Source organism: Xenopus tropicalis, chromosome 4 (genome assembly GCF_000004195.4).
Source record: "Xenopus tropicalis strain Nigerian chromosome 4, UCB_Xtro_10.0, whole genome shotgun sequence".
NCBI lineage: Eukaryota > Metazoa > Chordata > Amphibia > Anura > Pipidae > Xenopus > Xenopus tropicalis.
The window spans coordinates 37,794,509-37,807,078 of record NC_030680.2 but is presented as its reverse complement, the minus strand read 5'-3'; the positions used below and the strand labels follow the sequence as shown (position 1 = coordinate 37,807,078).

At 38.8% G+C, this 12,570-nt stretch overlaps 1 protein-coding gene across 7 annotated transcripts in view; it reads left to right on the top strand.

Annotated features, from left to right (window-relative positions):
* The window catches only part of mus81 (MUS81 structure-specific endonuclease subunit), a 58,207-nt gene that overhangs the window by 38,532 nt on the left and 7,105 nt on the right, over window positions 1–12,570 (top strand). For all 7 annotated transcript variants that reach the window (NM_001011004.1, XM_031900045.1, XM_031900044.1 and 4 more), the window contains 6 exons: window positions 2,477–2,557; window positions 3,402–3,490; window positions 8,642–8,797; window positions 9,326–9,496; window positions 10,289–10,416; window positions 11,624–11,736. In NM_001011004.1, coding sequence (NP_001011004.1) covers window positions 2,477–2,557; window positions 3,402–3,490; window positions 8,642–8,797; window positions 9,326–9,496; window positions 10,289–10,416; window positions 11,624–11,736 — 738 coding nt within the window. The remainder of the gene's footprint in view (window positions 1–2,476; window positions 2,558–3,401; window positions 3,491–8,641; window positions 8,798–9,325; window positions 9,497–10,288; window positions 10,417–11,623; window positions 11,737–12,570) is intronic.

Genomic DNA, 12,570 nt, shown 5'->3' with positions numbered 1-12,570 from the left:
TCATAACTGTGCCGTAGGCCTTGAAATCAATCTCTGCAGCTTTCTGTTATTACAGTGTGGGCCTGGGTCCTTCTCTAGTAGTTAGAGTACTTAGAAGCCTCAGTCTGGATTTCTTGGTTCCAATCTTGCCTATTTTTTATTCAGGGATCCTTCACTGTACTCTCAGCGGGTCAGGGGGAACATGTTTCACATAGCTTCATGGTATAGTAAAGTCTGAACCTTCTGACTGAATTGGGGTGATGCCTTTTGGTTCTTTTTTTTTTTTTTTTTGTTCAAAGGACAAGTCAACTCAAAAAACAATTTTTACCTAATAAAAGAAAACATAATTCTAAGCAACTTTCCAAAATGAATTAATTACAAATGTTAAAAGTTAATTGTAAGTGTAATTACTATTGAAAGCAATATTTGCTTATCTCCTAGTTTTTTAAACAGTGTTGCAAAGGCCAGTCTCCTCCAGCAAGACAGGTCTGTCAGTCTGCTGCCTTGTGTTATATTGTTAGTCACCAGGACAGGGAGTAGAAAAGGAAAAACACTGCTTTTAATTGCAGTTAATTATACAAATAACTTAAAAAAACATTACAAATGTGTAGTAAACGTATATTGCAAAGTTGCTTGGAATTATTTCTTCTTTCATTTGGCAAAAATCTTATTTTTGTTTTGACGTCCTTTAAGTTAATCTCTACCTACATGTTCAACATTAATACACTTTGGATCATAGAATGTTAGATAGAGGGACACTGAGAATTTACTGACATAGTTTAAACTGTGTTGGCCTGGGTGCAGGCACACGGAGTGGATTTAAGCGGCAAAACACTTAACTATGCATTTTGTCACAGAATTTCACATCTTGTAGCCGCACCAGCGCTTTCACATCTGCATCAGGTGCAGTCTCAAGCATAGGCTGAGCATATGACTGCTTGTCAGCCTGCCCTTATCTACAGCACGAGAATCCGTCCGCCTGCTTTGGCAGTAGCCTAAAGGTGGCCATACACGCACCGATATTATCGTACGAAACCTCGTTTCGTACGATCATCGGTGCGTGTATGGCATGTCAGCGAGCCGACCGATATCGCAGGAAGCTGCTGAAATCGGTCGGCTCGCTGATCGGCCAAGTTAGAAAATTTTGATCGGGCGCCATAGAAGGCGCCTGACCAAAATTCTCCCTTCAGAGCTGAATCGGCAGAAGGAGGTAGAAATCCTATTGTTTCTACCTCCTTACCTGCCGATTCAGCCCTGAATGGTGTGTGGCGGATCTGACGATGTTTCGTGCGACCGATGGTCGTACGAAACATCGTCGGATCGCCACGTGTATGGCCAGCTTTAGACTCTTTTGTTTTTCCATTCATGCTTTTCCGCAATCGGCATTGCACAGATAAACCAAAAGGAAAGCTGAACCTGGTCAAAATGTTTGTCTTTAAGGGGAACCAATTCAGAGTGGTCATCTGAGCACTTTATTTCCATTAAATTTTTATTATCTTCAGTTTCTGAAATATAAACAGTTGAAGACGGCTAATATTGGGCTTTTGGCTCACCAGCTCATTTTGAAAGTACAAGTGTCAGCGCTTCTAACTGCCCATGCTCTTCCTGTATTTAGTTAACTATTGCTGACTCTCCGTTGAGTCAAAAGCCTGGCGTTTGCAGTCTAAGAAAGGCAACTGAATGTAAATTGCAAACGTGTTTATTGAAGAATTCTGAACAGAAATTAAGACTGATGCCCTAATTGGTAGCAAAAGGAATAGCAGCCTCCAAATTACTTTTTGCCAGTTACAGGGGTGGTTCACTTAAGTTAGCATTTAGCGTGTTATAGAATATCCTATTCCTAGCAACTTTGCTTTGCTACTTACTTTTTTTTTTATAGTTCTTGAAATATTCATCTCTTTCTTCTGCTCCTTTCAACAGCTTTCAAACGGGGGTCACTGACCCAGGCAGCCAGAAACTATTGCTCTGCAAGGCACCAGTTTTATTGTTATTCTTACTTTTTTTTTTTACTTAACTTCCTATTCAGTCCCTCTCCTTTTCACAGACTAGTCTCTTAATAAAATCACTGCCTGGTTGCTGGGGTAAATAAGGCCCTAGGAACCATATAGCTGCTGAAATACCAAACTGGGAGCTGCTGAACCACATAATAAAAGATCATTTAAAGATTAACAAGCATTTAAATTAAAGTAGACTATGAAATGGGGTTTGTATAATAAGAAGCCAGATACTTCTGTTCAGGAAAACTGTGAGCTCAGATTGGAAATGTTGCACTTCATGTACAGCCAAAATGATTGTACCCCAGAGAAACTGTGGAAATCAACCCAATAGACTCAGGAGAAAAAAAACTAAAGAGATTTCTAACAGCACCTAGTGATAAATAGCTCAACTTGAGCTGAATGGCCAAGGAGAATACAGGAAAAACTGAAAAACAGAGAAACCAGCTCTGTTGACTTCTGAATAATATAAACTTAAATTTTCTCTTTTTTATTCCCCCCAGAGTCCAAGTTCCCGAGGTTATATGACCAAGGCAGAACTACAGAAGGAAGCACAACCTTTATGTGACAAATCTTTTACCTTGGTAAATAAATCCACTGATTTTGTGCATATCTCCACATAACTATGTGTTACAATGTTAAATAAGTACTAAATAACTTTATTGCAGTCATATATTACTTATTTATGAAAGAAACAGTAAAACAAAACAAAAAAAAAAAATGAAAGCATTTTAAAGTAATTCAAAGATAATGTACTGCTGCCCTGCACTGGTTAAAGTTGTATGTTTTCTTCAGAAAGGCTACTATAGTTTATATAAATAAGCTGCTGTGTAGCCATGTAGCCAAGAAGTGGCAGATGTTACATAGCACTTAACAGATAAGCTCTGTAGAATACAATGGTGTTTTACAGAGCTTATCTGTTATCTGCTATGTAACCTCTGCCATTTTAGCCCTATTTCAGTTTGAATTACTTTGACACTTTCATTTTTTGGTGTTACTTTCCTTTATGTTTCTTTAATTATTTAAAGGAGAAGGAAAGGTTTAATTACTTAAGGGGTGACAAATGTTAGGCACCATCCAGTAATTAAAATCACTTGCCTGATACCCTGGGCCAGTGCTCCTGTTAGCATAAAACTGTAGTGGCCTGGGGTATTGGGTAAGTGATTACAATAACCTTTTGTTCTCCTTTAATGATCTTACCACTTTATGTCCAATACATATAGATCAGACTTAAACGTGTGTTATATTGGGTGGTGCAGAGTTGTTGGCTGTATTCAAATAGGAATGACCATGCAGGATATAAAAGCACAAATAGCTCACTAATTATTGATATTTATGTTGTAGCAGCTTTGATAACTATAATATTTAAACAGCATTGGCTGATATGAAGGGTTTCCTTACTCTGGATATTTTCTTCTTTCTTTTTAGACAGATCCTAACAGTAAATACACAGCATGGACTTCTGTCAGCACATTAATTCAGAAGGAATTGGTCATCAAAACCCACAGCCCTGCAAGGTGAAACACTGAGCCTTTTCATTAGACCTCCTGCTGCATCTGTATGAAACCCTTCATCAAGCAGTTCGTTACAGGGGGAGGAGCCAAGAATGGGCAGGGAGGGTGGCTAATCTAGCATCCAGTGTTTGCTTTGTAAAAACCTTCCACCCTTCCTGTTACTTGCTGGCATAGAATGACATGGCAAATGACCATCAGTTCACTCACCAAGCAAGGCATCATTTTTACCTCCTATGTCTCACACTTTCCTACTAGATTAATGCTAGAACTAGACCAGTGTGAATGAGTGGCCAGTGACTGCTTTCATTCATAGCTCAGTCAGTGCCAGACACTGGCCCAGTTTTCTTAAGCACTAAAGCAGAAAAGCTATTTATGTTCACAGAATAAGTTGAAAAGAAACTGAAGGACTATAAAGGTAATAGATTATTTCTGTATAAATACTGCAGAAGTCCTACTGGTAATAATGGTGCCTATCAGTGACACCCAAGCCCTGCCTGCATTTGGGCACAATTGCACTAGAATTACTGGATGCAATGCTACAATGTAAGAAAAATACATGGTGAGTTGTGCCAATTTTATGTAATAAAAGTAAGTGTTAGTAAATGAAACCCCACATATTTATGCCGTCACATGATGGCAGTGGCAGTCAGAATCTTTAATTTGATAGAAAGAAACACTATAGGCTGGCATTTTGTACAGGTATGGGACCTGTTATCCAGAATACTCAGGACCTGGGGTTTTCCGGATAAGGGATCTTTCCGTAATTTGGATCTTAAGTCTTCTAAAAATCATTTAAATATTGAATAAACCCCATAGGATGGTTTTGGCTCCAATAAGGGTTAATTATATCCTAGTTAGGATCAAGTACAAGGTACTGATTTATTATTACAGAGAAAAAGAAAATTATTTTCAAAAATTAGAATTATTTGCTTATAATGGAGTCTATGGGAGATGGCCATTACTGTACTAGTTACTTTCTGTCTGGGAATCTGAGTTCTTTTTCTGGAGATAATTAATCCAAACCCCAAACATTTGGGGCCAGATTTATTAAAATGTGAATACATAAAAACTCACTTATGTTCTATTCATTCCTATGGGATTTTTAAACAGGTATTTATCAAATTGTTAGTTCTAACTTTCACTCATCGATAAATATGCTTCTAAAAATCCCATAGGAATGAACAGAACATAGGCGAGTTTTTATGTATTAAATTCTAAACTCACATTTTGATAAATCTGCCCCTAAGGGGCTGATTTACTAACCCACGAATCCGACCCGAATTGGAAAAGTTCCGACTTGAAAACGAACATTTTGCGACTTTTTCGTATGTTTTGCGATTTTTTCGGATTCTGTACGAATTTTTCGTTACCAATACGATTTTTGCGTAAAAACGCGAGTTTTTCGTATCCATTACGAAAGTTGCGTAAAAAGTTGCGCATTTTTCGTAGCGTTAAAACTTACGCGAAAAGTTGCGCATTTTTCGCGTAAGTTTTAACGCTACGCAAAATGCGCAACTTTTTACGCAACTTTCGTAATGGATAGGAAAACTCGCGTTTTTACGCAAAAATCGTATTGGATCCGAAAAATTCGTAAAGAATCCGAAAAAATCGCAAAACATACGAAAAAATCGCAAAGTACCGATCATTACGAAAAAAACGCAATCGGACTCCATTCGACCCGTTCGTGGGTAAGTAAATCAGCCCCTTAGTGTAACGTTTATTCGAAGTGGCCCTATGAACACCTTTGCAATTTACTTTTTTTTTGTATTTCAAGTGAAGGCCTAGAGTGTTGCCAACCCCGTCTATGAACTATCTATGCACCTCCTGGATTAAGGAAGTGAACAACGTTTGGGTTTGTGACTTTCAGTTGAGCTACAATGAAAGCCTACTATTAGCATTGTAAAAATGCAAATATCTCAGAAACCACTAAGAATGTAAAATAAATGTAAATTGCAAATCTCTTTAGAGAAACACCCTTAGTAATTTTTGGGCCTAGATCCCCTTTAAGATTTTTTATTTTTTTTGCTGGCTTGCTGTCTTCTTTCATTTGACCCTTAATGTAGTTTAACTGCTGCCTCATCTCTTTTTACTAACAAAATGGGCCTTTATGTTCTCCAGAGAGCTGTCAGAAGTGCTATTTTTAGTTGGCAGGAAGGGCTGCCTCAGGGTATCATAAGTTCTTGCAAAATACAACTTAATATTTCTATTTGTAAAATAGCATTTGGTTGTTTATATTTATATGCTTTGAGTGTTTTGTGTCCCCCGTATTGCTTGGCTTTCATCCGCAGCACAATTGCAAAGCATTCATCACACCGTACAGCTAAGAACTAAAACTTTATAGAAAGTCATCAAGAACGATATTGAGAGTAGTTATGGGAAAGTCTTAATTCGGAAGGGAAAAATGTATTTCATGTTTATTGTACTCTTACATATGTGATAATGTAGTAATGTGCCAGTCCATTATCCAGAACCTGTTATAGGCTTAATTTTAATCAAATAATTCAAAATTTAAAAACAGATTCCAAAATGTTAGGCACCCCCCAGTGAACACTTACCTGATATCCTGGGCCGGCGCTCCTGTTAGCAGAAAGCCGCACCGGGGCTGGGGTACCTGTGGCAAAGCGATCCTCTTCCTTCATCAGCCTTCGCACCGCTTGCAGATGTGCAGTAGAGTGAATAGCTTCAACAAGAAACCCCCAGCCAGTGCAGTTTTCCGCTAACAGGAGCACCAGCCTGGGGTATCAGGTAAGTGATTACAATCACTGGGGCGGGGGGGAGGGTGTCTAACATTTGGCACCCCCAGCAATTATAACTTTTTCCTTTTCTTTTAAATAATTTTTTAGTAGACTTAAAGCATGAAGAACCAAATTATGGAAAGATCTCTTATATGGTTAACCCCAGGTCCTGAGTATTCTGGATAACAGGTTCCATGTCTGTACAATGGCAATGCTGACTGGATCAGTGCTAAATTCACCCTTTAAAAAGGCAGCACCACAAGTGCAAACTGATTTTTTAATATTTCATTTTGAAATTTGACATGGTGCTAGCCATTAGTGATATACGGGCCGGCCCAACACCCACAGGGTCAGGCAGGTTCGGGCCGACCACGCCAAATCAACTGCGGGTTGCAGGCGGGTTCGGATTGAACGCTTCCACTCACCCTCTCCGCCCGCAACCTTACACTGCCGGCTTCCTCTTCCAGCTCTCTAATTTATAGGCACGCCCTGCCCCCTTTTGTGATGTCATTGCGGGGCAGGTCTATAAATAGAGGGAGGAAGCCGGGTCGGGTAGAGTTCAGGTTGAGAGCGGGCGGGTTACTTGCCATATTCTTCATTTCCCAGGGTACCACAGCCATGTGCTCTGATAAACTTCAGTCATACTTTACTGCTGAGCTGCAAGTTGGAGCGATATCACCCCCTCCCTTTCCCCCCCAGCAGCCAATCAGCAGGACAATGGAAAGGTAGCAAGATAGCAGCTCCCACTTAATAGCACTCAATAGTAAGAAATCCAAGTCTGGCTTGGGACTCCTCCAGTTACATGGGAGTAGGAGAAACTGTAGGTAACCTGAAAGCAGTTCTAATGTGTAGCGCTGCCTGCATCTGAAAGCTCAGACTCAGACACAATGCACTGAGATGGCACCTACACACCAATATTACAGCTAAAAAAATCTATTTGTTGGTTCAAGAATAAAATTTTAAATGGTAGAGTGAATTATTTGTTATGTAAACAGTGTAATTTAGAAATAGGCTGCATTTTCTGGACTCATTCTTTTCTGGCATTAATATAGGGTGCTGCTAACCTTCATCTGTCAAGATTTTGCATGTGCTATAAACTTTTTTGCAATGTTAGACCTGGCAACCTCCAAGATTAATTCTGAAGGGAAATGAAAAAACAAACAAGTGGCACCAGAGTTGAGTATGTGGGTACCATTTGGGGCAGCCTTTAATTTAAGGGTGTTAAACTTGACAAGTATAAAAAAGCTTCTCAAGCTTACAGATGTCTTAACAGCTGTCTAACTGGCTGCTCAGTGGCTCAATACATCCTTCAACATGATTGTTTTGGACCTTAGTCCCCATAAGAGCCCCTTATTCATATGTCATGAGATCCTCACACTACTGGCATCACTGTCTTTCTCATGACTGAAATTATGGGTGTACTTCTAGCTTCTTTATGTGATGCAGACTGTGATGCTTTATGTGATTCAGTCTCAGACTGAAACTGCATTCATTGCTGAGGGCATTTGGACACCACAGACCCATTAGGAAACAATAATTGGCATGGACTGCCTAGATTTGATGCAACATCAAAACACTTGAGACGTGCTTCTATAGACAAGATCTGACTAAACCTCCTCCCTAGCGTTACATTATACTACCCTCCTCTGGCTCTTCTCCCCTAGAAAAAAGCCAGGACAAAATGCCAGAGAGGCATTCCTGAGATTATGAGATGCTGACTGATGCTCTCAAGTTGGTCCCAGGCTGTCCATTTCTATGAGGGACAGATAGACACAAACAAAATTCCTAAACAGATCACATTTCACCCCTTACTGCCTGAAAAAAAAATCTATGATACTGTATCAAATCATTGCCCTAAATGCAGGGAAGAGATAGCCGGTATGTGTCATGTTTTCTGGTTTTGCCCCTTAATTCAGAGATTTTGGGGTGAGGTTCTACTATTTCTCAATGAGAAGCGTGCTCTTCCAAATATTCCCTTCCCAGAACTCTGTTTGCTTGGATTGACAGGTGTTCTACAACTCTGGTCTTATCATTTTCTTTTCTCTCTTACTTATTTCTTTCTGTCGTTGTACTTTTTTAATTGAAAGTTATGCAAAATAAAGTTTTTCAGAAAAAAATTGATCTAAACTGTATCTATGGTCTAACCCCATATGTAATAAAAGGCACTAAGTTTGTCCAGGAGCAGTAACCCAAAGCAACCAATAAGACCAGTATATGCTACCTGCTGACTTGCTAACACGTCTATAATATTTAATTCAAGAACAGTACCATAAGCAGTTTAGGTTCATATTTGTTTTGTTGTATAACAATAAAAGAAAACAACAAAAATGAAGCATTTACTAAAGTTTGGCTTGTTGTTTGGCCATAGCCCAGTGATTATATTACTAGTATCTGAACCACTGTTTGTGTGCTTCTGTAGGTACTCACTAACAGAGAAAGGCCTTGAATTGGCACAGAGGCTGGAAGAAGCAGAAGACCAAGGCAGGGCAGATGGATTTCCCAGGCAAGTACAGGCTTCGTCCAATGAAGAAGAAGAGCAAGAGGAGGCAGAGAGTGAAACCAACCCATATATACAGTAAGTAAATGGACACCTTCCCTGGGTAACACTTTAGTTCTCCTGTGTTGCTGCATGTAATCATTTATTGTGAATTCACATCATCGCTTAGCGCCCGGTACCACACAGAGATTAGGCACTGCTATTTTAAGCTGGGTAGAATATGTTCCTAATTTTATGTTGGAAAACACAATAGATAGAATTAATGCATTTTCCAGCCAGTTACAGTTAGTAAGCAACTAATCTTCATGTGTCCAGGAATTTATCTGCTGTATGCAATAGATAATGCTTTCTTTATGTATACTGTGTTAAAAGCATTTACCTTCCACAAGAAGCCACCCACAGCAAGTCCCTCTTTACTTAATATTAATGCCATGCTTTTGCATCCAGGAATCATGCTTTTGTAATGATGCATACTTGTTTCCTATACATTAAAGTGCCTAAAGCTTATTAAGAGCTCCCTATTATAGCCCTTGGTAACTTACTTTATTATTTCAAATTGCACCTGGCTGTGTTCTTGTTTGTGACCACCTTCTTCCGTTCTTACAGTGCTGACCCAGTTCAGTGTCCTGATCAGCAGCTTAATTTGGCTTATTCACATAATGCTAAGAATACTTCTTCTGACCCCCCATCTGTTCAGTACAACCACGTGCCTGAGTTTACTCTGCACCCTGGAGATTTCAACATTCTTCTTTGTGTGGACTTCATCGAAACCACAGGGTAATGCATATTTTCAGTGTGTGTGTGTGTGTTTACATACAGTAATTGGACTGATTTATTGCAGGCCCCACATCCATTCCAATGAATTATTCTTTTTTTGGAAACTAATTAGACCCTTTTGACGCCATATATATGTCACTTTGTTACTGACAACCAAAAATTACTCCATCCAGAGCAATTATGTTCCATTAAAATGCAAGTTCAGTTGCATGTGTTTTGATGCATTGACAGCAGTTTAAATTATGAAAAACCACCGTATTCTGGTGATAAAAAAACATGGTGACTTGCAGCCACATTTGCACTTTATAAACGCTGTACTTTATTTATAACCTTGTTATCCCCCTTGAAATGTAATAACTATATCATCTAAAGGTCACAGATCTCCAAGGTGACTTTATAGCCTTTTAAATTTAGTTGTGGGTACATTATCCTTTATAATTTGGGAGTGTTTTTAGACTTTAGCCTCTAGAGGTCTCTGGTAAAGGGGGGAATACAAACTCCCCCCTTTTTTTTTTTACCTGTTACCAGTTTTATAGGACTTCAACCCTAAATATAATTTTTTGCCTAATGAAAGTGTTGCAAAAGCCAGTCTTCTCAAGCAACACAGGTCTGTCAGTCTGCTGCCTTGTGTTACATTGTTTCAAATGCCAGAGCCACCAGGGCAGAGAATAGAAAAGGACAGACAAACACTGCTTTTAATAGCAATTATATATACAAATAACAACTTGTATTGATTGTATATTGAATCTACTTTCATTCAAAATCTCAGCACATATCCTATTGACTTTGCAGTGGTGCTGCTCACAGGAAGCAGGAACTAGTTACAGAACTTAGAAGGAATGGGGTGAATTTTGATGTGCGCAAACTGCACATTGGAGATTTCCTGTGGATTGCACAAGAAAAAGTACAGCCTGTGCCTGGTAAGTGTTAAATGAAACACAAGTTCATAGTATGATAAAGGCAGTAGTAAGTACTTACAGGTATAATTACCTCCTAGCACCTTTTTAAACTAATTTGCATTGTTAGTCTTGCCCATAATGCTATGTTTTAGTGATGTTCATTATTATCTCCAGAAACAAGGCATTATAATGTACACATAATCATCTATTTACTGTGTGTACTGTGTGTGCTTCTGTTCCCAATTTACCTGCTTAATTTGCTCATTTCCACAGTTCCCTATAGAAAATTGTAACAACAGTTTATTTCTTAAAAGTAAGATTAGATTAGATATAGTAGGTATATTGAAAGGAAGGGCTGCTCAGTTGTAGGAATGTGGAATGTTGCAGATACCAACATATAAAAATGTATCTGGATAACACAGGAATTTGGAGTAAATTTGCTGAACCATTAGGGTACAAAAACTTCCCGTACAAGGAGTATAATATTTTCTGCCCTACAGCTCTCCAGCTTGGAATCTGCTGTTTGGTTGCTAACAATACCCTAGCAACGGGCCAGCAGTTTAGAAGTTAAAATTGAAGATCTTAAATATTGGGTCTGAAATTAAAGTAATTAAAACACCTACACTGAACCTTCATGGTCAGTCTGTTTTTTGGTTGCCGGGATCAGTCAGCCCCTAAACAATCAAACAAAATTTTTAATTGAATACTGGAAAAGGCAGAAATGGCAATTCCTTTTTTTTTTTTTTTTTAAAGGGAAACTATACCTCCTAACAATGCAAGACTCTATAAAAATATGTTGCATAAAACAGCTCATATATAAAACCTTGCTTCATCTAAAAAAACAAACACCCCCTTGGCTCATATGAGTCACAGTGCTCACACACAAAGCAAGGACACACATACATGTTTGGTTACATCAGCCAATGAATGAACAGAGCTCTGTTTTTACCCACTTATTCCTATTACAGTAGAGCTGCATTATTTCCTGTCAGGTGATCTCTGAGGGAGCAAACAGACCATCACAAAAAGGTGGTTCAGGGTAAAAGGGCAATATTTACTGATATGTGTATGCCGATATGGTAAGATTTTTTAATAGTCCACATAATATGATATATATTATCTGTTGGTTAAGTATTAATTCTTATGGTATAATTTTCCCTTTAATGGTACAGCCTCAACATTCAGTTTAAGAATATTTCATCTGTGTATAACTTATTTTGACTCACAGGTCAACTACGGATCCCTCAGGCTCGGGAACTGGTATTAGATTATGTGGTGGAAAGGAAGAGGATGGATGATTTGTGTGGGAGTATTATAGATGGCCGCTTCCGGGAGCAAAAGGCAAGTAATTAACTTCTACATTGCAACTGTACTCTTTACATTGTAATTCTGCAAATATAATGGCAGTCATGGGGTTCTGTTTATATCAAGTAATTCCCTTGTAGCTACTACAGTCCATCAGAGCTATTTTAGACAACCAGATGCATATTGTATATATACCAGATGTCTTTCCTACTGTAAACGTAATGACACAGGGCACTATGTCAATATTGGACAAAGATTTGGAGGAGTTTCTTAAGTTGTGTGGCCAGATTCACTTGTGAGGTTTATTGCTAATCAGGTTATATTCCAGCTCTTTATATATTGTAGTTACAAACACAATGTTAAAGCATCTCTGAGTGCTACACACCCCATACTACCACTTAACTTCATAGTTGCATATTTCAAATCAAACATGATTCCCATTTCTAATTAATACAACTGGGGGGAAGAAAGATGCAGAGGTGGGGTGGGGAGGAGATGAAGAAATTGATATATTTGTGGGGTGTGAGTGGTATAACTGCCATACTGCAGACTCAACAACCATGATGGGTACAGAGGGTCATGGAGTCAGTGGTATGATTCTCACTTCCAAGCACTTTCTGCCATTTAAACCACCTCCACCTACAGGTGCACAAAAGCCTGACATACTAGGTAAGGGCAGAGGTGAGGGGCAGGGAGTAAAACAGTGCTGTTTTAGTGAGAATATGTCAGTGTAGTTTATTGTGCTGTCTCAGATAATCTGAGCTGCTCAAACTTTGTCAAGTTTACCAGCAGCTAAAACAAGAAAACAATAGTTTCCAAACCTGCAATTGCTTTCTATTGGTGTTAGTAACAGTCTCATATTCTCTGTGA